We start from the raw sequence: 22,212 nt of genomic DNA, 5'->3' as shown, positions 1-22,212 counted from the left end.
CTCCTGTATTATGATTCTCAAAGCAATTCTATTCCCGGTAATTCTAGGAAACATAATTACATTATTGATACGTGCGGATTTTATTCATCAATATTTAAGGGTAGTAATTCAATCATATTCGAGATCATTAGGGCAAAAAAAATTAAAACTCCATGGCATTTGGGTCATCGTCTGTTCGTTCTCTCTTAGCCGGCCGTTCGTCACTGTTTAGCTTTGCAACAAACGAGCGGAAATAATCAATATATGGCTTCAGGCTGGTTTTCTCATAATCCTGAATTTTCCTCGGCTTGGCAGCAGTGTCAGTTTCATCCTGACCACTGCCACTATCAGATCCAGGCATTTGATCCCGCTGGCTGGCCTGTGATGGGTTCCAAGAATTGATTTCATCCAGCAGTTGGAATAGAGTGGGTGTATCTAGAGGATTGAAATCGTCCACTTTTCTGATATCAATTGGCACACATACCCTTCCGGTTCCTGGGTGGACAACAAACGGACTCTTAAGCAAATGGATCAGTTTCTTACTGACTTCAGCGTCAAGTCGAGGGTATGTATATTCCAAAACAATGTCTTGCTTTGCTTCTAGTAACGCTTTTGTATCGAGACCGCGGGAATTTGCTTTTGCAACAGTGTCAATATCAGCCCATTTGTTGCTGCTCGACCGCCCGGGAGCGGAATCCCATTTCTTTTGTAATGCTGCCCTTAGCGTTTTGTCAGGAAGCAATTCGATCAGTCGAGCGGCTTGGTCCGGCCTGCTGAATGGGTCCTGGTCTACGAGGACGGTAGAGGCGAAATATTCTCGTAGGGTGTCGAGGCTTCGAGTAATATGCGGATGTAGCGGCCGTCTCAGGTTGACACGTTTTCCGCTCTGACTGCCTCCGCGGACAACTTCCAGGTATCCGGCGATGGCTCTTCGTCTGTCATCTGGAAGATTTCGTGCCCTTTTATCACAGACCCATGCGTGGGCTCCTCTTCGACCAGAGTACACCCATAGAATGTGTTGGAATCCAAAATCTTCTCGTAGGGCTGCGTCGATCACTTTGATGGACATTGTAACAAACGCCCAGCATTTGAGACATATGTTGGCTTTACTACAACATGTTCTTATATCATCGTAATCAGTCAAATCAATATCAAAGACAAGCTCTTTCGAAATAGGCTTGAAGGCGCCCGGTTTCCGTAGGGTTTTACGGTCTCGTGGGTTTGTGCTATAAACAGGACCGATTTCAAAACGGGAAGGATTTAATCGCATAACGTCTTTGTGAAGACTATGAAGGGAAGTCAGCTTAAAACCACTTTGCGGCAAAAAGGTGTAAACGTACGCATCTGCAGTCTGAAATGATTGGTACCGTAGATAAGCATCATTTGGAAGTGTAAAGGCAAACTCTCGATTGCCAAAGTCCGTCGAAGGTTTCACCCCGTGATTAAGCCATTGAAAGAGGTATTTGAATGGGAACAGGCGTTGATAAAAGGCGGACATAAACTCCGGGTCGGTTTGAGCTAGTGAAGGTGCGGGCTTGCTGTTATCATAAGAGTAAGTCGTTTAATATCAGCCATTGGTATTTCAAAGCTCTCTCTCTCTCTTACTCTGGTATTTGAACGGCATCTGAGTCTGGGAACTCCTCGTCATCGTCATCGTCATCATCATCGTCAAACATGTTCTCTAGTTTCAAACTCTTCTTCACCAATGTATCTTCCTCTTCCTTCGGGCTATCGACTTCGGCGTCGTTCTCCTCCTTGTTATCCTTGGTGACTCCATTTTGATCTTCGGTCTTTGGGATATTGTCTGACGGGGGAGCATCCGGCAGCACTTCGTCGTCTTTCCCCTCCATGTCTGCGTCTTTTCAAGGTATCTGACCAGCTGTCAACGGCGTTTATCCTCTGTTCTCCAGCATGGACGTTCGCTGATATTCGTCGAAGCCCAGCTAATTAAGCCGTCACGCGCGCGACGCGTCTACCGCGCGTAACTATCTAGCTAGGGCTTAGGGCTTCTCGATTACATCATACTTTCCACGTGACCTTCTAGAAACCCTAAAATTCTAAAAAAAGAAAAGAAAAAAACTTCTTTCAACTTCCTTCCATCGTTTTCTTTTTTTCTCCTTTAACGCCGCGCATTATATCAACCGGCATCAAGGGCCAGATAGTATAAAGAACGGGGGTCAGTGTTTGCCCCTGGCCTCATAGTTATATGAGTTTGTGATGAGTCGTCCGGAGCTGGGACCCGAAATAAAGCCCTTTGCCATGCTTGATACCTGAATCGCCCCTATAATTTGCTAAGAGAATCCAACAGTGGAGTCGCCATCAACGCCTTTTGGCAGCCGGGGATCGGGAAAAACAGAGCCGTGCCAACTCTAGGCCCGGCATTTTTGTTCCTAGCGTCGGGCCTTTGCTCCCTCGCATTTCCTTATACTGTCTGGAGCTCCCGCCAATAAGTAGCCTTTTGTTTTACTTATTGACGGCCTCCACATATTTTGGGCGAACAGCACAAGATACATACCAATTTCCAAGGACTTTTCTCTAGGATTTAGTATTTCTCTTTTCGTCTTTATTATACAAAATCTTCTGCGTATAATTATTTCTTATCAGGGGAACCAGTCCCACCGGCCACTGGTCCGTCCGGTCAGTATGTCTGTGACGTCTATAGAATTGGCATCTCCAGCCCGGGTCCACGCTACCCCCAAGTCTTCACAGCTGGTGTTAGAGGCCATAGGGAGCAGTGCGGAGAACGTTACCAGTCATGGTGTACATAGAGACCCAGATGATAGCAGTGACGAGGAGGTTGCCAGTACCTTTTCTGTCCCGCCTGTGTCGAGGACAAAAGCCGCGGTTATTATTGCTTCAGCGTCGAGCATGGTACTGATGAACTCCGTACTGACTGGTATCCTTACTGTGGGACTGCCAGTCATTGCAGCTGATATTGGACTTGGAGACAGCTTACTTCTATGGTACGTTACCTCCTTGCCTGTAGAGGATATCTGGATGCTTATTGACATTCTTTCAGGCCAGCGTCGGTTTATGGATTGACCTGTGGTTGCACGCTTCTCCTCTCCGGATCCCTTGCGGATGTGATTGGCAGCCGACCGATCTACCTTGCGGGATGTGGTATCCTCTCTGCCTTTACCCTTGGATGCGGCCTTGTCAAGACCGGTATTCAACTCATTATGTTCCGCGCTATGTCCGGAATCGCCATGTCTCTGTGCCTCCCTAGTGCCGTGAGCATTATCACTGCTGCCTTCGCGCCAGGCGGACGAAGGAATATCGCCTTTGCATGCTTGGGTGCGGCGCAGCCCGTCGGATTCTCGCTTGGTATAGTCCTTGGAGGTGTTCTAATCGCAAGCATTGGATGGAGATACGGATATTACATCGTTGCAGGTGTCAACGTCCTAGTCCTTATTGTCGCCTTCTGGCAAATTCCTGCAGACCCCCGGAAAGTAGTCCCGGTAACCTGGAAGAGATTAACAACTGAGATTGACTGGGTTGGAACTCTCCTCATCAGTGCATCCCTTGGGTTGTTCTCTTATGCTTTGTCGTACGTTGAGTCATGATTCCGCGATCCTCTTAGGTTTTGCATGGGCCTGCCACTAACGAAAACTTCTAGAACCATCAGCGTGTCGATCCGTGAGTTGGCCAAGCCAGGCAACGCTGTGGCCCTGGCTCTCTCGGCAGTTTGCCTTGCAGGGTTTGTCTTCTGGATTCATCGTCAAGAACGACTTGGTCGTGTCGCCATGGTACCACCGAACTTGTTTAAGTCCACTACTAACGCTCCTCGCCGAGCCCGAAACTTCACCTGCGTGTGCATCTCAGTCTTCTTTACCTGGGCGCTTTTCAATTCTTTCCAGTTCTTCACCACCCTCTACTTCCAGGAGCTCCAGGGGAACTCGGCCCTTATGGCCTCCGTTAAGTATATCCCCATGGTTATATCGGGCCTCGTCATTAATATTGTCACCGGCTTCCTCGTAAAGCGAGTTTCTGCGGATATTCTCTGTACTTGTGCAGCCGTCGCGTCTTCAATCGCTCCGTTACTCATGGCAATCGCCCGTCCGGAATGGAGCTACTGGACCGCTACGTTCTTCGCAACTATTTTAATACCCGTCTCTGCTGATACACTTTTCACAGTGTCAAACCTCGTGATTACCTCTGCGTTCCCTCCAAAGACCCATGGACTAGCTGGTGGAGTGTTCAACACTATATCTCAAATTGGTATGTCAGTTGGCATCGCCATTACTGCAGTGGCCTCTAACTCTGTGATTGAACATGAGCTCCCCCACACAGACCGAAAAACAGCCTTGCTCAAGGGATACAGAGCTACGTATTGGATCTCCTTTGGAGCTGCTGTAATGATGGTCGCATTGAGTCTATGGGGATTACGGAGTATCGGAAAGATTGGACTAAAGAAGGAGTAAGTGGGTTTCCTTTTATCGGTATTTAGACGATTTAAAAAGAATCATACATGGAGCCTAGGTGTTATCTAAATTAAATTATAAAATCCAATATCGAATCGAAAAAAAAAAAAAAAAAAAAAAAAAAAAAGTTTGAATAAATTGATCACGCTTGAACTTTGAGCCCCTGCGGCGCTTCTGTTATTTGGTTGTTCCTTGCCTGTTCATCCCGGATCTGCTGTAGAAGAGCAGGGTACTACAAGGGCATGGTTAGTAGTGGTAGATCATTGAAGAGATATCGCGGAGACTTACAAAGCGTTCACCAACATCTGGATGGCTTTTTATGCGGTTCATCAGAGTGGCTTCACCAAGATGGCCCCAGCGGCCCTTGGAAAAGGTGAATTCAATATCGTCTTGACGGATCCCATTCCTCTCAATCACTTCTTGTCGAAGCTTCTTGACTTGGTCTGGCACATCCATACTCTCAAATGTGGCGTCATAGCTTACGCCTTGGAAGAAGGGGACGCTGAATCGTGCACCAGTTCCACGGGCTGGACTTAGCACTCGATGGGTAGTACTTGATGTCCATCAGCATGGCCTGGTTAAAGGGGAAGATATCTTGACAGCTGAAACGGAAGCATTACGATACTTACCTTTGACAAACTCCCTGGGTAATAGCTTCTAGCCCCTGGCCCATTGCTACAACCAAAGTGCCATCTATTGGGGGGCAATCGATCCATTCGCCGCGGTGGTTCTGAACCTGCAGCCCACGATGCTTCGTTGCTTGAAGGAGATAGCTCGTGAGCATGCTATCTTTATGCGGACCAACGCCCTGAGCTTCGCCATCGACCCCTAGCTCTTCTAAATCAGGGTACTTGACTATCTTCAACTTATGTTGCTGATCTTTGTCAAAGAATCGATCAAATGCGTTAGCTGGTAGGCCGATTGCTTCTGCAACCAGGGAGATGAATTCCATGCTGATAGCGCCCATCTTCTCCATGTACTCCTCATACACAGGACGGAAACGAGGGATAGACGACTCGTCTGGCCATTGATTCGGTGCTAGCAGGTTGTGATAGAGCGGATCAGAGGGGCCAGGAACTGGGTGGTTCGTAGAGAGATCGATCTGTTCTCTCCAGTCGGTCTTAAAACGGGTGATCTCACCACCCAATCTGCTGTATCCTATAGCCCTCGGTCAGCTAGGTACATCCCCGAATGTCTTAAATAAACGGTGCTTGATCATGATGGATACTCTATTGACTCTATGAGAAGCAAAGGGCATACCAAGAAAACTGGGGGCATTCTTCATCTCAATTTCCAGCTTCTTCTCCATCGGAAGGTCGAAAAATTTCTTCCCTTCAATGATGACATCTTCTATCAACTTGTCATCGATCCCGGTGTTCTTGATATAGAGGAAGCCGACTTCTAGTAGTGCATGGCGTAGCTCGTCAAGGAAGCCGGGTTTCGTCGCACCATCTCGGGCTGCTGAAAGATCAAGGATCGGAATCGAATCGAAAGACATGCCGTATATATTATGGAAATAACACTTATATCTACTTATGAATACTTCATCAGCGCCAGGAGTGTTATATATATAGATGACCAGCTTCTTCGGTCTTTAGTATCCGGGCTTGGTGATGATGTTATGTGGGGTAAGATGTGCGAAATGCCGAAGAGATGCCGAGCAGAGCTATAAATACGACTTCAGGGGCAGCGATTCATTGATATTGAAGATATTGAATCAAATGTTTTTTAGTAGCTGGTCTTTTGGTCTATCCGCATAACAACTATGCTAACTCGATATCATGACAAAAGAAAAAACAAAACATTTTCCAGTTTAACTGGGAAGAGCATGGTGGCTCGATTCTATACCAGAAAAACTGTCAAGGGAATCATCACAGAAAGGCTGACTTTTTGATATCTGGCTCAAAAATACATCATCAATACCTCCGTCCTCCACCAGGGATAGACCAAGAGATGAAGTTCCCAATCATCAATCATCACACCGTTCCTATTTACTGTTCAGAATCACTCTCCTTCTCGTTGACTGGAGATGCGGTCTCAGAGGGCTTTCCATGGCCGTACTCAGCATCCATTCGGCTGATCTCCTCCTCGGTAAGGTAGGGAAGTTCCCTGGCGGCCTGGACATAGCTCTTGTTCTCGCAGTATCCCTTCGCGAAGATGATATCAATCTCCTCAAGACTTCGTTTGGCGGTTTCGGGATAGAAGAAGTAGATTATTGGAAGGAAGCAGACGTTAATGATGGCAAAGAAGAGATAGGTTCCCCAGCCAATACCTGCGAGCATGACGGGAGTGATCATGACAATGAAGAAGTTGAACAACCAGTTGGAGCAGGTCGAGAGGGCGTTGGCCTTTGCACGAGTTTTGATAGGAGAGATCTCTGCAGCGTACAGCCATGGCAGTGGGAGCCAGGTGGCGCCGAAACTGGCGATGTATGTGAACAGACCAACGGCAGCACCCTTAGCGGTAGCAGGAGTATTCGGGATCAAACATGCGAAAGTGATCGTCATGGAGATGGCTTGGCCAGCTGCTCCGTACAGGAAGAGCTTGCGACGTCCAGCTCGCTCGATCAAGAACCAAGATGTAGTGGCGAAGATGGAATACACAATCATGTTGACACCTCCAAGCAAGGTTGCCATGTTATGATCCACACCAATGGACTTCTCGAAGAGAACCGGGAAGAAATAGATAATAGCGTTGCATCCAGATAGCTGCTGGGCAAACTGGCCGAAGACACCCAGGAACATACGGCGACGGTGCTGAGTCTTTCCACCAGTGAAAACAACGGATAACGGAGTAGGCTTTCCAACTTCACCGGAAGCTCGGATAGATTCCATAACCGCGTTCTTTTCAGCCTGGACCAAAGGGTCGGTAATTGGGACACCGTGGAGAGCAGCTATGACCCTTTCACCCTCGTCCGAGCGGTCTCTCATACAGAGCCATCGTGGGGACTCAGGGAGCCAAATCATACCCGTGACCATGACGATTGAAAATGCAATCTGGAAAGCAATAGGGAACCTCCAGGAGAAGCTATCGGGGCCATAGGAAGCGCCATAATCAATCCAGTAGGCGATCAAAGTACCAAATGCGATCGTTGCTCCTTCAATACAGATGAGAAGGCCTCGGTTTGAGGCATGAGAACATTCTGCCTGATATGTTGGGATGGTGGAAGTGTTGATTCCATTTCCAACTCCGGTAATGATTCGACCGATAATGAACTGAGCGTATGGTTGATGACCGACGAAGCTGGTGACCTGGATGATGGCACCGATGGCCATGATGATAGCTCCCGTGACGATGGATTTGCGGCGTCCGAGCATATCGCCACCCCATATTATACTGACAGCACCCAGGAGACAGCCTGTTAAGAGCCGAAGTTAGCGAAATGTCACTTCAAGGGATGAAGACCAACTTGATGGTAGACATACCTATCTCATAGATAGCAGTGACAAACCCCTGGTTTGTTGGGTTGTCTTTGGTTTCCGGGAAGACTGTGTTGAATGGCATAGCGCTGATGATACCAGCCATCACGCCCTCTGTTTGCATACCTTGTTAGTTTGATGCTGCTAACAGTATGCCGAAGTTGGACATTCACTTACGATCATACCCGAATAGCAAGAAGCCACATGTCGCGATGGTAGAAACACATCGCGACAGCTTCTTGCCTGACATTCCTCCATAAGTTGGTATCTCTGCCATGTTGGGCAGATTTAAACGCAGCAATGACTTCTATCAATCATAAGATGAAAGGTCATAGACCGGGAATCGTTCACTCGGGGAACCAGAGCGGAAGGATGTATGAAGGTCAGGAATGTCAATCCGGAGATCACAGGGGCAGGAATCTGTCTGTTATATAAGTATGGACCTTGAAGTCAACTTTGCATCTTTGTCAGCGGGGGCACCACAACTATGGGATACATTCCCCTTTCTTCTCCACAAGAAGCATAGGTACATTGATGGAACCATGGATTCCACGGCTACATCCCACCTGCGTGCGGTTCACCGGGTCCCCCATGTAACCATATCGCCAAGAACTGCCAGATGGGGTGGCGAGTAGTTAGTTACTCTGTAACTAAAAGCGATGAGCCGGTGGTTTATGGAAGGGCTCTCAACTCGTCCATGATATAAACCGGTTACCTGATTGCTGTGCGGTTAACTAGATTGTCAATATGACTGCCGAGTTATATGCCATCCGCTAAAGAACGTGCGAGCGAAGCCAAGCAAATAAGCAGGCGGCACGGCGGCGCCTCTAACAATCGATCAGCACCGCCAGTGCCGAGTTTGATTTGTACCGAATCCACCGCAGCCAGCTGGGAGAGTCCTCCGGCTGATCGGTGGCCGTAACCTCGATCATCAGCCCCGGCCGTTCTCCGACTTCATGGCAGCACAGAAACCTCGGTCAAAGAATCAAACTCTCTCAGCATCCCATCCATATAATATCGTTTTGTTGCATCCATAATCCATAATGTGGTCCTGGATGTTCGGTTGTGGGGAAGCATGACGTTGCAGTCCGCCTGTCATATGCTGGAGAGGCCCGGTAGTACCAACTCCAGTGACAAGCATAAATTTTTCCTTCGGCCCCGTCAATTTAAGAATCTGCCCAGTGAGATTAAGTGGAAGTAAGGATGAGACTTACCAGCGAAAAATCAGAGATTTTCTAGACGAACCAAAAGGCGAAACAGAACCCATGATGACATCATAACATCAAGCTTTTTATGGTCTTTGCTCCTTTTTTTTCAGCCCCAAGCCGAAAGTCAAAAATTTGTTTAGTTATCTGATCCTCCTCTGAAGATTCGATGAAAGGGGATGAAGTTGATATTGATCTCAACTCTAGCGGATAATTGGGCAATGAAAATGATGATAATAATTAATCTAAGACGCCACCCTGGAAGATGCGAACAGTAGAAACAATTCGACTTGAGGCTGCATACGAAGTAGACGCCAACTACTCCGTACCAAGACAGTGGACCTGAAGCAGTGGATGCAAGCTGAATCAGCCGGGCTGATTTTTCTTTTGCATATGCAAATAAAACATATATAAAGGATTCCACAATGGAGCTCAGGTGGACTGCTGTATGCACGCAGGAGTGCACGGTGGAGTGTAGAAAGGAAGCGGAGGGAAGCGGAAAACAGTGGGATAGGGGAAATTTGATGCGGAGCTCGTTAGAGTACATATTTGATTCCTATCTCCAGTTATCGAGTTGAATTGTGGGTTGAAACGGTAGCAGAGATTGAAGCTGCAGAAAATCAGTAGATGAGAGAACGGCATGAACCAATAGAATATATATATACTCGGGTATTAAAGCAAGTAACCAAAAAAATGTAGGTGGGCGGAATATATAGCAAGCCAAAAAGAAAAAGCCAAAGGATAACGCTCCAACTTAACAAGACAGACCAAGAACCCAGCATGAACAGATGAATGGATATTAAGACAGGGAGCACGGCAGGGAAAAAAAGCAACGTGAATTAGGAAGTGAGAGGATCATGATTGAATGACCATCCCGGTTGCATTGACTGCGTCGTCGGTATAAAAGCCAAAGACGAGACGGTAGAGATCCAGCAACCATTCATACTGACTGTTATATTGGACCATGGCCTGCACCGCTCGAGCAACGTCAATTGCACTTGCCCGGGTTGGCGGCGGGACGGACCTGAAGGCCGGGTCGGCCGTGATGAGCTTCTTATAATTGACCAGCAATGACATTTGCCAAGGCAGGGAACCAAAAGCATCTGAGGACAGCGTCTTAGCGAAAGTGGGTAGGCTTTCAGAACCGCCGCGTTGGAATCCGCTGTTCATCGCTGCTCGGACAAGGAGGAGTTTCAGGGCTGTCAGGTTTTGATCTTCGCCGGGAGATTTGACTGTGTGCGTGGACGAGGCTGTCTGGCTGGAAGTGCGTGAGTAGCCGGATAGAGTCGAGGAATTGCTTGACCAGCGAGGGTGGTGTGGTGGGTTATCGAAGCCTAGGACCATGATATTGGGGATAGGAGCTTGGTCTGGCGAGACGGTGGTGGCTGTGTCATCGAAGATGGTCGTTGGGGTCTCTGGATTTTGCAGGCCGAGGAGACTGTCTGTGTCTGTATCTGTGTCTTCGGATGGGTACTCCGCTCGCTTGGCCTGGTAGAAGGCCTGTGTGAAGGTAGTCTGGCTGGGACGAGGGGTGCCACGGTCGGGACGGACCTGAGTCCAACCTTCACGGAAGAGATCACAGAGCTCCCAACAGGCCTGGACGGCAGAACCCAGCAATTCTTCGTCGGGAGCTTTCCCTTCGCGTTTCCCCTGCCGCAGGCTAAAAAGCATTTCTGCGAGGGACCAGCATGCTCGAAGCAGAGAGTCAGTTTCCTCAGTGAGCCGTGTTCGCTGTTTCATCAGACGGTGGCAGAGGGTGATGTAGAAGTCTAAGGTACGCTCACGGAAGGCCTCGGGGAGGTTGCGGTCGTGGGTGTTGTACAGATGGTTATTCAGCTCGAAGCTGACTCTGAGGACGGAGTCGGCAATCTCGTTCTCCTTGAGCCGTACCTCGAACAAGGCCTGACAGAAATCCCGACACATGTCGAGCGTAGGCCGGACCTGGGCTGAATGGTCGTCATCACGGGTTTCATACAAATTCTGGCACAGCTTCCAGCATGTCTTCCAAGCCTGTTCCTGCATGTCGTCTTTCCCGCCGAAGTTGAATAGCCGTTCCCGGTGATTGTAACTTAGGTTTGCGAGTGTATTGCAGAGTGTCCAGCATTCTGACAAGGCAGTCCGAAGTGCTCTGATTTCTACGTCGTTGTCAGGGACATTGGACCTGGTCTTGGTCCAGACAGATCGCTGTTCACCGTCATCGTAGTGGGAATCCTGACTCTGCTCTGTATCCGAGCTTTCCGGTATATCTACGGTAATGTTAGTCGACTTACGGCTTTGGGTAAAAGATAAGAGCAAAGCCTGACCATCTAGGTTTGCCTGGTGAGGCGTTCTTTTGAAATTTTCTATCTCCTGTAGTGTTTGTGCTCTGGGAGTGTTTAGTTCATAGTGGCCTGTCGGAGCCACGGATGTGGTTATTGGAGGAGGCGAGATGGGACTTGCCCCGGATTTCTATACACAACTTATTAGTCTATGTCAACCACGACCAAAGTAAACAAGACGTACCCTTGACTCTGCTCGGGGGACGGTGATGGTGACGTCTGATCTCTGAGTCGATGATGTTGTCGACGGAGCGGGAGATTCCACAGTCTAGTTATCTGGTTAGCATGATTGGCTTTCAGACGAGTTTGATGGATATACGTACAAATCCATCGAAGCCAACTGGAGCATGGATAACCGACTGTGGTTCAGGTTCGTCGTCTTCCAAGTCATCCCTCCGCAAGTCCTCCTCCCTTGTTTGAAGCTATGTCGGCCAGTCAGTATGTATACCCGGAGGAACAAAAAAAATAATAAAAAAAAATAGCAATGCGTACGCTCAAGTCTCTGGTCTCCTCTGGGCGGGGAGAGGCCTTCTTCAGGCTGGCCGGGCTGCCACTGAGACTCCGTCTGCCGTTCCCGTTGGTGAGATTGAGGCTGCTGGGCGTGTTTGATCGTGACTTTGGCTTGGTCTTGGGCTGCTCTTCGACGGACTGGGGGACGTCTTCCGCCTGAGACGGGTCGTGGGAAGGGGGATTGGAGACAGGCCTAGCACCCAGGACAGCACAACGACAGTCAGTAAGCAAGTTTCAACAGGCAATGCGCAGTAGAGTCTCTTCTTTTCCCATCCGGACAGACGCACATGAGGGGGGATCGCTGGTTAGATCTCAGGGGAGATGGGGCATCGGCGGACGGGTAGATGGCGGTGGATCGAGGCGACACAGAGGCCTGGCTTTGGACTGCAATCATAGCAAGTCGACTCGGCACTCAATTCGTATTTATATCAGGTTCGAGAGAGCTTGGATGCGAGGATGTACCGGCGGTATTCGAGGCTGTCGACTGTGTAGAAGATCGTTAGACAGGCAGACAGAGGGAGAGACAGGAGGAGAACTCACAGCAAGACAGCGGTCAACCGCTCGGCCAGGCAGCAGACGGTCGACTAGATTAATAGAACCGATGGCCAGCGAGCCAGCCTATCCGATGCTCTTGCTATGAGCCGCGACGACCTGACGGCGTTTTCTTCTTATTATTATTGAGGGTCGACTTTTTATGGGGTTTCTTTGCCGTGGGGGCCGACAGTCAACTAGTTAACTATCAGCGATGCGACGGCCAGATAGATGTCTCTCTCGGGCCAGCTGTGGTTATCGCCTTGTCTCTCGCCGTCTATACCAGCGTCTCTGGCCTCTGCTTCTCCGGCTGCTCTGATATCGCTGTGTGTGTGTGTCTTCTCTATCAGCATCAGCATCTCCTCTTCGTCGACTCAAAATCAGCACCGTCGACTTCGCAACTCCGTCGGGTTGGGCTAGGCGCTGGGCAGGAGAGCAGGCCCGCGGCCGCTGCATCAATAGGGCCGCCCGCTGACTGGCTGCGCGCGCTGCTCCAGGTCGCTATTCTTTGCTTTTTCGCTCTTTGCTTCTTCCGCGCGTTAGTACGAATGTGTATATCAATCGGGGACTTCCTGCGGCCCTGGTTGGGCTTCTGCGAGGACGAGGATGCTAAGTAATAAGCAGCTACAGGGATGCGGTGGAAGGCTGGCCGGCATATAGAAAAGCATACTTCAAGTGGTTTGCTGCTGCTCATGCTGATTGCTGATTGCTGATTGCTGATGATTGCTGTGCTATGTATATCTCTGGTGACGGCGAAGGTGATGGTAAGCGCCTGTCCCATCTGCAATATTATGCTGGCTGGCCAGTTCATGGGCCGGCACCTTGATCTCTCTCGAACCTGACTCCCTGACCCCCTTGTCTTTTGACCTTGATCAACAACTCCTGCTTTGACACGCCGTTATGGGTTGCCCAACTGTTGGTGTCTCCGGACCCGCGCATGTCCTCACACGTACATAGCCGCCCTTCTCTTCTCACTCCGATCTCTTCCTCTCCTCCCCAGTTGTCTCCTCGCGCGGGTCTTCTCGTTCAATTCGTTTTAGTCGTTCATTTTTTTATTATTTTCTTATTTTTTAACGTCTTCCTTCTGTGTCTACAGGTTGATCTTAGCTCGGTCACGCTCAGCTGGGTTGTATCTATCCCTCTGTTAGCATCCAGTCGTCCACACAGGTTCAACAGTGTCTCGATCTTCCATACCGCAGAAGCTTCTCGATCAGGTCGACGTGCGTCATTAGCATTCTCCTGCAGCAGTATCGCTTGCAGCCCAGCTGGTCCATCGCATCACTAGTACTGTCAGCGCCCCGGTGTTCTATTCGATATAGTATAGTGAACGCATAGCATACCCATCGGGGACACCCTCGTCCAGCAGCCGCAGATATCGCTCCCACAGATCTCCAACCACCTAGCATAACAAGCTCGCTGTCAATTGAAGCTCCTCCGCGTTGATATCATGGATGTCTTTGCGCGCCTCCTACCTTTCCGCATGAGAAACACCGCACGGGAATAATCATGGTGACTTGTTTAGCAAAAGAACCCTTTCGTAGGCTGTAAATCTGCGTCTCTTGCTGGCGTCTGATCAGCCGCTTCTCCCTCTTCTTCGCCTTCTTATCGTCGTCGTCGTCGTCGTCGTCTTTCTTTTATTCTTTTTTATTCTTTTTTATTTTTTTTGTCGAAAAATCAAGGTCACGAGACCACACGTTTCCCTTTTGGGACTGGAGCTCTTGCTTAATAAGCGGATAAATATTTATACGTTGATTATGTAACAAAGATAAAGTTTAACCTTTTTTTTAAATTTATTTTATTTTTTTTTATAGAGAAAAAAAGAAGAAAAGACGACGAGAAGGAGACGATATTAAACGGGCGGGATATTATACCCAATTGCTGGACTGAAGATGACGGAGAAGAGGGCTAGACGGCCGGATGAGGCGCAGAGTGAGAAACCAGCCCGAGAGCGACACCGTGTGAAACGCCGCCGAGTCGACGAGGCCGCAGATGAGCGGGAGGAAGCTATACAGGACACTCCAGAGAAGAGTCCCAAGGAGAAGAGCAAAGAGAAGTCCCCAGGAAAAGCCGAAGAGAAGCCGATAGAGGACACACCAGAGACAAGTACGCCGTCAAAATCTCACAAGAAGAAAAAGAAGGACAAGGAGAAGAATGCAGTCGCAAAGACACCGAAGTCGAACGATGAGAAAGCAATCGCGCGGCAAAGGGAACCAAATGGCTGGCGAATGTCTCCTACTACTGGTGGCCGTCTCCTAAATCTAGATCCTGTCTTTACCAAGGACGAAGAGTAAGTCTGATGTGTACACTCTTTGGGCTTTTCTTTACCGTCTACTAACTTGAGCAGTCATATAATTCTAAGTCTTGAGTCCGCCATCCAGGTCTACTCGACGTCGACCTCGCATGCCGTCCGTGGCCTTCGATCTTGTGATAACACACGTATCTCTGGCTGTGTACTCTCTCCGATCGACGATGAGATAGCATACGTCTCTACCTCAGGCGGTGCAATTGCCGAATGGAACTGGACAACCGGAGAGACCCAGCGAACTATGCAACTTGAAGGATCATATTTGCTATCTATCAAGGTGGAACAGGGCCCTCAAAAGGATGGCAATGAAGAAGAGGATGTGAAGGATGTTGCTGTCTTTGCACTGGTCATGCGAGATGGGAAGCGTGAAATATCAATCAACTCCTTCGATAAGTCGGGAGATCAGCCTCAGAATGATGGCCCAAAACATCATTCTGTTATCCTGGAGACTTCTACCCAGATAAACGACTTTAGACTCGCTGCGGGCGGATCAGTGATTATTGCTATAGCTGGAAGTTCTCTTATCATTGGACATCAGGCTAAAGGTTCAGAGCGCGAACCGGAATACACATGGCGCGAAGTACAGTTACCCTTCACTACGACTAGCTTCGACATACGTGAGCCCGATAGGGAGTCTAGCACGAAAAAGGGCAACAAGAAACCCGTCGTTGATCTTGTAGTGGGACAAAATGAGGGAGCTATTATCATGTACAGTGATGTATTGAATACTCTCAAGGGGCTTGAGAACCGTCGGATGGCGGAGCCAGGTGCCTCGTCACTGAAGTTCCATTGGCATCGCGGACCTGTCAAGACTGTTCGATGGTCAAAAGATGGTATTTCCCCCCCTTGTCATGTCACTTTGAAGTGCTTGTGTATCATAGTACTAACAACTGCACAGGAAATTATCTCATCTCTGGTGGCCTCGAAACCGTCATGGTCCTCTGGCAGCTTGATACTGGGCGGAAGCAATTCTTGCCCCACCTCACTTCTGCGATATGCAATATCGTTGTCTCTCCTAAGGGCAGTAGTTATGCCATTAAGCTTCAGGATAACTCTGCCATGGTCTTGACTACCTCTGAGCTTAAGCCGACTGCAAGCATTAGTGGGCTACAGGTGCTCGAGGACTCCAGAGAACGCCATCACAAACTGCCCTGCAGGCTTCCGGCGCTCGTACATCCTATACACAGTAACCATCTCCTTATCGCCGGTTCGACGGCAATGGGAAGAGACGCAACCAACTCGTCTTATATTCAAACCTTCGACATGCGCTCCAACCAACAAGTCTACCGTCAAGCTCTGACCCGTACCAATGCCTCTGTCCTCAATGTTGGTCCACAGGGAACTCAGTTAACTACCCCGGACATCACGTTTGTTCAGGTATCCCATGATGGCTCCTGGCTTGCCTCCATCGATGAATGGCAGCAATACCCGGATGATGTTAAGGCCTTATACCCCGGTATTGAGCATCAAAGCCGCGAGCCGAAGCGGGAGGTGTGTCTTAAATTCTGGCGCTGGAACGAACCCACTACGGAATGGGAACTCGTGTCTCGCGTCAACTCACCGCATACTTCGACTACCGGCGAAGCTCTGGCAGTCCTTGACCTTGCTGTGCATCCGCAGGGCTATATGTTTGCCACCGTAGCTTCGGATGGAATGCTCAGAATCTGGACACCGGACAGCAAAAGCACGAGGAAAATGAACAGTCGTGGCGGAGGTACTAATCAAGTGAAGTCCTGGCGATGCTCGCATGTTATTCCTCTTGAAGAACCGAACGATCAACCCTCTGCTTCACTATGCTTTTCTGAAGACGGCTCTGCGTTGGCTGTGTGCTGGTCCACTGTCTCTCGTTGTGGGCTGGTTTACCTCCTCGACCCCGAAACAGGCCGCCTTCACCTCTCACGTCAAGGCCTCTACACGGACCCTGCTCAGGGTTGTGGATTTATCGACCGATACTTGATAATTGTCTCTGACTCTGCCTTTGTCTGGGATACTGTATCTGACCGAGTTATCTCCCGGATTCCCTTGCGAATCAAGAAAGCAAAGGACAACTTCCAATCATATCTAGCAATCAACCCTCGCAGCCGGACCTTTGCAACCTGCTTCTCTCGTCCTCCAGTAGACCATTCGAATCCAGTGTCGAAAAAGGGGAAATCAGCGAGAAACCAACTCTGTGTCTTTAACGTTGAATCATCTTCTCCGATCTTCCAGTCTTCAATAGACAACACCCCGCTTGCCTTGTTACCTGACACAAAGACAGGTGAATACATAATCATCGATTCATCTGCGTCTATCACTAGAATGACATCAGGCGTTGCATCAGTTCTACCGGATTCTGCATTCGCTGAGTCCACATTACCCCTCAAGAGCGGGCTGGAGGATATCTTTGGTTCATACCGGAGGCTCCCCAAGGCTTCAACTGAGAAGCCATCTGAAGAGCAGGAAACGGCTGGTGCAATTGAGAAGAAGAAGAGCCTGGCTGATGTATTTGACATTGCCCCATCGTTTGCTCTGCCTAGTGTCGATTCTCTGTTTAAAAGCGTTGTTAATGTTTTTGCAAAGGGATAAATAATCCCAGGCATGGCTATAGAAAAGCGACATAGATACGAGCAATTGAGTTTACTTAACAACCGCTTCTATTTTGTACTTGTTTTCATTCGCCTGTCCATAGTATCCACCTGCATGGCTATAAAAATAAAACCGAAGTGAGTCACCGTTGCATATATAAAATAGTGAAGACGAGCGAAGTCCAGTTGATATCAAGCATCCGACCAGCTCTGTACCTTGAATATCAACCGTCAACAAGGAGGAAACATGGACTCTCAACAGGTATCAGGAACAGTCTCGAAGCCGTCTCCGACCAGCCAAAAGACCTTCTACAAGACACCGTCTCATTTCGAGCAAGTAATCGGCTACTATCGAGGCGTCCGCCATGGCCAACACATCTTCATCTCAGGCACCACGGCCGTCAATCCCAACAAGGCCTCATCTGCTGCCGAGCCGCCACAAGTCCTTTTCCCCGGAGATGCAAAGAAACAGACCATCGCTGCCTTTGAAGAGTGTCTACGTGCTGTCACCAGCCTGGGAGGTAACGGGGTGCAGAGCGTAGTGAGAGTACGCATGTTTGTTGGAAGACACGAAGACTGTGGTGCAGTTGGCGAAGCGTTCACAGAGATATTCGGAGACCAGAAGAGCAATGCGAACAATACCAACGCTGAGATTGGGACTGCGGCGACGATGTTGGTGGTTCAGAACGGCTTCATCAATCGTGATATGATGGTTGAAGTAGAGGTCGATGCCATGGCGGTTGAATAAGTTGTTGTTCATTGCTGAATGTTCTATAAAATCATTATATATATAGGATTCACCAGCTGGTCAACCCCTTCTTTCTGTCAAATCCACCTCTAAGTTGAGTCTCTGGATGAATCACTTTGCCATTGATTATTGTGTGTTTGACGACACCCTCGCAATGCTCTGGCCGTATCCTCGCCAGCCATATCATCTGCTCATCTTCCTTTCTATATATCAGCATGTTGGCTGCAAATTTATGACCACCCACATGCGAGACAAAGAAGATACCAACGCCGCCGGGCCGCTCATCATCGTCGTCTCGCAGTAGGCCGAGAGGACGGAGGTGTCGTTCGAGTTCTTTCTTGATCAACGGCGCTGATATACCACACCGGGCATCGCGGGTCTTGTGGGAGCATAGCAAGACAACATAATCTCGTGGACAAGGGCGAGACTGCAAACTACTCTTGACGCTGGGTACTTGACCTTGGTCTGAGCCGTCCTTGCTGATGAAACGAGCGTTAAGCTCCGGTATATCTGCCGTTGATATGTGGTCCACGTAGGTGAATGCTGGCAGGAGGAGAACCGTTGAAGATGCATCATCGTTCATCGGATCAACTGGTATATTGGATGCCAGAACCACGGTTCTCTGAAGGGTCCTGTCAATATATATACCGTACAATATGAACATGGAACGCTTACCTCTCCCTTGGGCTGAGGTGAATCGCTGAGGGCTTCCATCAGAGACCCCTTTTCATTCTCTACCTTTGATACCCAGTCCGACTTGCCCGTAGCAACAAGGACATGGTTCGTGACTGGCTTGACCGTCCCGTAGAGCTTCCTGTCTTCGTCTACCTTGAATCTTGACGGGTATCGAATGGTGCAGCTGGCGCAGTCGTGGTCACATCCGTCTCCGTCCACTTTGGGGTCAACCGTAGGGAATAAGTATCTGTCCGTAGAGCCGCCATCCCTTCTCTCAGGCACTACAAGGGCCTCCCTTGCACGAGAGAAGATCGAACCCAACATCGTGTATATATTTGACTATCATCAACCATCTTCAACGGGGGGCTATCCAGCTCCTTTAAATGCTGCGAAATAGTGCTGCCTGCCAGTTTATCTCCGATATCCTGCATAAATCCATGACGATCAAGGTCCCCCGGATAGAGCGTCGTTCGTATTAACGCCGTCGTCGCCGTCGCATATCAAATATCAAACTTGCGAATCGAATGACATCAAAAGTCAAGAAGAATAGAAAAAAAGGGGGTGCTTCACTTCGGCCTTTTCGGCTCAGCCGCAGGGGGTTGCACAGCTTATCGCCGAAAAACTCCGGCGTGCTTCTTTTCTTAGTTTATCAAAAAGCTCGACGATGCAGGAAAAAGATAAACAAGAAGCTGGAGAGACGAAGACGAAAGACGGCGAGATCGCGAGGCGGCGAGACGAAGGCGAAGACGAGGACGAAGAGAAAGTGATAACTACTGCAGCATGGCCGAAGGCGCGCAGGCTCCGGGAGCTGCGGAGGACGCTGAGAAAGCGCAGCAGCAGGAAGACGAAGAACCGCGTCCACAACCACAACCACAACCACAACCACAGCCACAGTCACAGTCACAGTCACAGCAGCAACAGCAGCAGCAGCAGCGTGAGCATGAAGAGGAGCCTGAAGCAGAGCAGCAGCATGAAAAGGAGCCAAAGAAGAAGCGGAAGAGGAGAACGATTGCATGTCTCCAGTGCCGGACTCGAAAAGTGAGATGCGACCTGGAATTCCCGTCCTGTGGACGCTGCGCAAAGGGACCGTGGCCGGATGCCTGTGTCTACGAGAACGCTGGACCGACTACATGGAGCTCGACGGGCACGCTGCCGGCTACACGGTCTCTATCAAACGAGCAGTCGAGGTCTCGTGCAGACGCGGACGGCCGTGGTGTCCGGGGCGATGCTTCGAGCTCGCGGCTGAGCGAAGAGCAGCGGATTCGGGAGCTCGAGCGAGTGGTGCTCAGCTTTGCTCAGTCGCAGGCCTACGCAAAGCAAGGGATGGCAATGGGCAGGCTGCCTTCGAGAGCTGCTGCGGACAGCGAGATACAGCATACCCCCTCGCCGCGTTCTACGCAGTATTCTCGAGACGAGGCTGGATCTATAACTACTACCACCACCACCACCAGGCCGGATGCACACAGCAGGCCACTGTTGGGAGTCAAGGGGAATAGAACTCGCTTCTACGGACTGAGCAATGTCGCAAGCCTGGTCACCGAGGTCGGTTGATTTTATTTCTGTGCTTCAATTTTCTTTCTTTCTTTCTTTTTTACCCTTCCTTTCTTCGAAATCTTTCACCTGCTTATACGCATGTGTAGTTTGGGGATCTCCGTGCCTATACCAAAGACTTGAAGAGCAGGTTTCCTGCCTTGGCCAATATCCGCAATCTAAAGGCGCTCAAGAAGGATCTGGACCAGATAAGGGGGCCGCTCTCGGGGGAATCGGCCCTTGATGCAGTCTTCCTCGCCGGATTGCTACCTGCGCGGTCTGTGACATACAATCTGGTCCAGTACTACTTTGCCTTTTCAAGCAGCACATACCATGTTCTGCATAAGCAAACATTCTACGAACGTCTGCAAGACCTCTATCAGCATCCCAAGCAGGCTGCTGCGTCATTTGTAATACAGCTGCTACTCGTCTTGTCAATAGTATGGAGTGTGGATGCGCCGGAGCCCGTGGCTCCCTCAAGCGACAAGAGCGTCACCGTAACCCGCAACATGGCAATGGAATGGATACACTGGGGTGACACCTGGGTTTTCCATTCGGGAATAAAACGGCCGAACATGTTCCTTTTACAGACTCGCTGCCTGCTTGTCCTTGCAAAGGATGCTAACTATACCCAAAAGAACCAGGCCTGGGCTGCTACAGGAACTATTGTGAAACTAGCAATGTCGGCAGGCTACCATAGAGAACTCGGACCAGACGCAAAAGTATCCCATTTTGACAGAGAGATGCGACGGCGGATATGGTCTACCATTGTGGAATTGGACCTCAATGCTTCCTTTGACAGAGGGATGCCGCCTACTATTCAAGCGGTGGACTATGATGCCCTGCCGCCCATAAACATCAATGATGAAGATATTACCGAGTCTTCTACTCAATGCCCAGAACCGAAACATTGGCAGATACCCACCGACTCCTCCTTTCAAGTCACTCTGGCTAGGTCGGTTGACTTACGATTACGCATATGTGCCCTTGTTAATGCGCCCCGAATTGCTATTTCTGCGGCTCAACTATCGGAACTAGACGATGAGTTGACACGACATCTCTCAGAAGTCCCTCGGACCTGGGAGAGTTTTGAGTCCACGGACCTGCGACAGCGGCAGCGAGTAATGCTCTGGAGGGCTTTGATAGACACCCAGCTAAGGCGCAGCCAATTATGCTTGCATTCATGCTGTGCCTTGAGTGATCTTCCACCTTCCGTCTCCAACTACTCCTGGAGAGCTAGACTTGAGGTCGCGATGGAATTGCTCTGCCAGCAGCATCAAGTAGTAGAACAGCTGGGCCGGCTGGCATGGCCTCTACTTACAAATACCACCTTTCAAGCTGCACTCACCTTATGTCATTACATGTACAGGTCTGATCGTGGCTTCGGTGAGTTCTCACTTTTACGTCCACTCTAACCACACCAAATGTCAAATGCTAACCCATATCTCCGCCTCTAGCTTCATATCTCATCCAAGCAACTTTGCCAGCAATGACAGAATCTCTTATTGCCTTGGTCGAGAAAACATTACCTCACCTAGAAAGCAAGTTTTTGATTTTGGAGAAGGGAATAAGAGAGTATTGTTATTTTTGTTTTATTATCTCAATGGTGAAATCGAAGCGGTGGCCTGAATCGGCCTTATCACACCAAAGGCTCGCTATTGATCGCATTAGCAGCATGTGCTACAGCATCTTATCCCGAGGCAACAGTAGCAGAAGCCAGGACGGCGATACCGCCAAGGCAAGTGTTTCCAGTGTTTCTTCCATAGAGCGTGAATTGTAATAACAGAGGGATGTACAGGTGGCTACTGGCACAGATGCTTCTGCGAGTATGGCAGCAATGCCTATACCAGCTCCTTCTCTACATAGTGGCCAATTATCTTCAAAAGCCAGTGAGATAGCGGATTTCGGGGTGAGTACCTGGCATTCTTCAGTTTTCAGACTGCAAAGCTACCTGCTGACACTTATGTTATTTGATTTAGATCTTTGGGGAGTGGGATTTCCTTTTTG

The 22,212-nt window shown here is 49.4% G+C and overlaps 9 protein-coding genes across 9 annotated transcripts; 4 read left to right on the top strand and 5 right to left on the bottom strand.

The window, feature by feature from the left end:
* Nucleotides 1-142: 142 nt before the first annotated feature.
* ARB_02538 (uncharacterized protein) lies at nucleotides 143-1,829 on the bottom strand (the record flags this gene model as incomplete). Its single annotated transcript, XM_003011210.1, has 2 exons — nucleotides 143-1,517; nucleotides 1,585-1,829. The coding sequence occupies 2 exons, from the start codon at nucleotides 1,827-1,829 to the stop codon at nucleotides 143-145; spliced, it is 1,620 nt and encodes a 539-aa protein (XP_003011256.1).
* A 793-nt stretch (nucleotides 1,830-2,622) lies between these two features.
* On the top strand, nucleotides 2,623-4,400 carry ARB_02537 (uncharacterized protein; the record flags this gene model as incomplete). The annotated part of the gene is made up of 3 exons (XM_003011209.1): nucleotides 2,623-2,942; nucleotides 2,999-3,526; nucleotides 3,596-4,400. The coding sequence occupies 3 exons, from the start codon at nucleotides 2,623-2,625 to the stop codon at nucleotides 4,398-4,400; spliced, it is 1,653 nt and encodes a 550-aa protein (XP_003011255.1).
* A 246-nt stretch (nucleotides 4,401-4,646) lies between these two features.
* Nucleotides 4,647-5,898, bottom strand: ARB_02536 (oxidoreductase, 2OG-Fe(II) oxygenase family, putative; the record flags this gene model as incomplete). The annotated part of the gene is made up of 3 exons (XM_003011208.1): nucleotides 4,647-4,902; nucleotides 5,030-5,558; nucleotides 5,661-5,898. 3 exons carry the CDS (start codon nucleotides 5,896-5,898, stop codon nucleotides 4,647-4,649), a joined length of 1,023 nt encoding a protein of 340 aa, XP_003011254.1.
* A 493-nt stretch (nucleotides 5,899-6,391) lies between these two features.
* ARB_02535 (MFS sugar transporter Stl1, putative) lies at nucleotides 6,392-7,925 on the bottom strand (the record flags this gene model as incomplete). Its single annotated transcript, XM_003011207.1, has 2 exons — nucleotides 6,392-7,758; nucleotides 7,826-7,925. The coding sequence occupies 2 exons, from the start codon at nucleotides 7,923-7,925 to the stop codon at nucleotides 6,392-6,394; spliced, it is 1,467 nt and encodes a 488-aa protein (XP_003011253.1).
* A 1,954-nt stretch (nucleotides 7,926-9,879) lies between these two features.
* Nucleotides 9,880-12,246, bottom strand: ARB_02534 (uncharacterized protein; the record flags this gene model as incomplete). The annotated part of the gene is made up of 4 exons (XM_003011206.1): nucleotides 9,880-11,472; nucleotides 11,666-11,764; nucleotides 11,835-12,045; nucleotides 12,140-12,246. 4 exons carry the CDS (start codon nucleotides 12,244-12,246, stop codon nucleotides 9,880-9,882), a joined length of 2,010 nt encoding a protein of 669 aa, XP_003011252.1.
* A 2,026-nt stretch (nucleotides 12,247-14,272) lies between these two features.
* On the top strand, nucleotides 14,273-17,253 carry ARB_02533 (WD repeat protein; the record flags this gene model as incomplete). Its single annotated transcript, XM_003011205.1, has 3 exons — nucleotides 14,273-14,670; nucleotides 14,728-15,521; nucleotides 15,587-17,253. 3 exons carry the CDS (start codon nucleotides 14,273-14,275, stop codon nucleotides 17,251-17,253), a joined length of 2,859 nt encoding a protein of 952 aa, XP_003011251.1.
* A 246-nt stretch (nucleotides 17,254-17,499) lies between these two features.
* ARB_02532 (uncharacterized protein) lies at nucleotides 17,500-18,000 on the top strand (the record flags this gene model as incomplete). The annotated part of the gene is made up of 1 exon (XM_003011204.1): nucleotides 17,500-18,000. The coding sequence occupies one exon, from the start codon at nucleotides 17,500-17,502 to the stop codon at nucleotides 17,998-18,000; it is 501 nt and encodes a 166-aa protein (XP_003011250.1).
* A 49-nt stretch (nucleotides 18,001-18,049) lies between these two features.
* On the bottom strand, nucleotides 18,050-18,999 carry ARB_02531 (uncharacterized protein; the record flags this gene model as incomplete). The annotated part of the gene is made up of 2 exons (XM_003011203.1): nucleotides 18,050-18,622; nucleotides 18,676-18,999. The coding sequence occupies 2 exons, from the start codon at nucleotides 18,997-18,999 to the stop codon at nucleotides 18,050-18,052; spliced, it is 897 nt and encodes a 298-aa protein (XP_003011249.1).
* A 340-nt stretch (nucleotides 19,000-19,339) lies between these two features.
* ARB_02530 (uncharacterized protein) lies at nucleotides 19,340-21,985 on the top strand (the record flags this gene model as incomplete). Its single annotated transcript, XM_003011202.1, has 4 exons — nucleotides 19,340-19,438; nucleotides 19,474-20,217; nucleotides 20,316-21,591; nucleotides 21,663-21,985. The coding sequence occupies 4 exons, from the start codon at nucleotides 19,340-19,342 to the stop codon at nucleotides 21,983-21,985; spliced, it is 2,442 nt and encodes an 813-aa protein (XP_003011248.1).
* Nucleotides 21,986-22,212: the final 227 nt, after the last annotated feature.

This window comes from Trichophyton benhamiae, assembly GCF_000151125.1.
Source record: "Trichophyton benhamiae CBS 112371 chromosome Unknown contig00209.0, whole genome shotgun sequence".
Lineage (NCBI taxonomy): Eukaryota > Fungi > Ascomycota > Eurotiomycetes > Onygenales > Arthrodermataceae > Trichophyton > Trichophyton benhamiae.
This window is presented reverse-complemented; position numbering and strand designations above follow the sequence as displayed.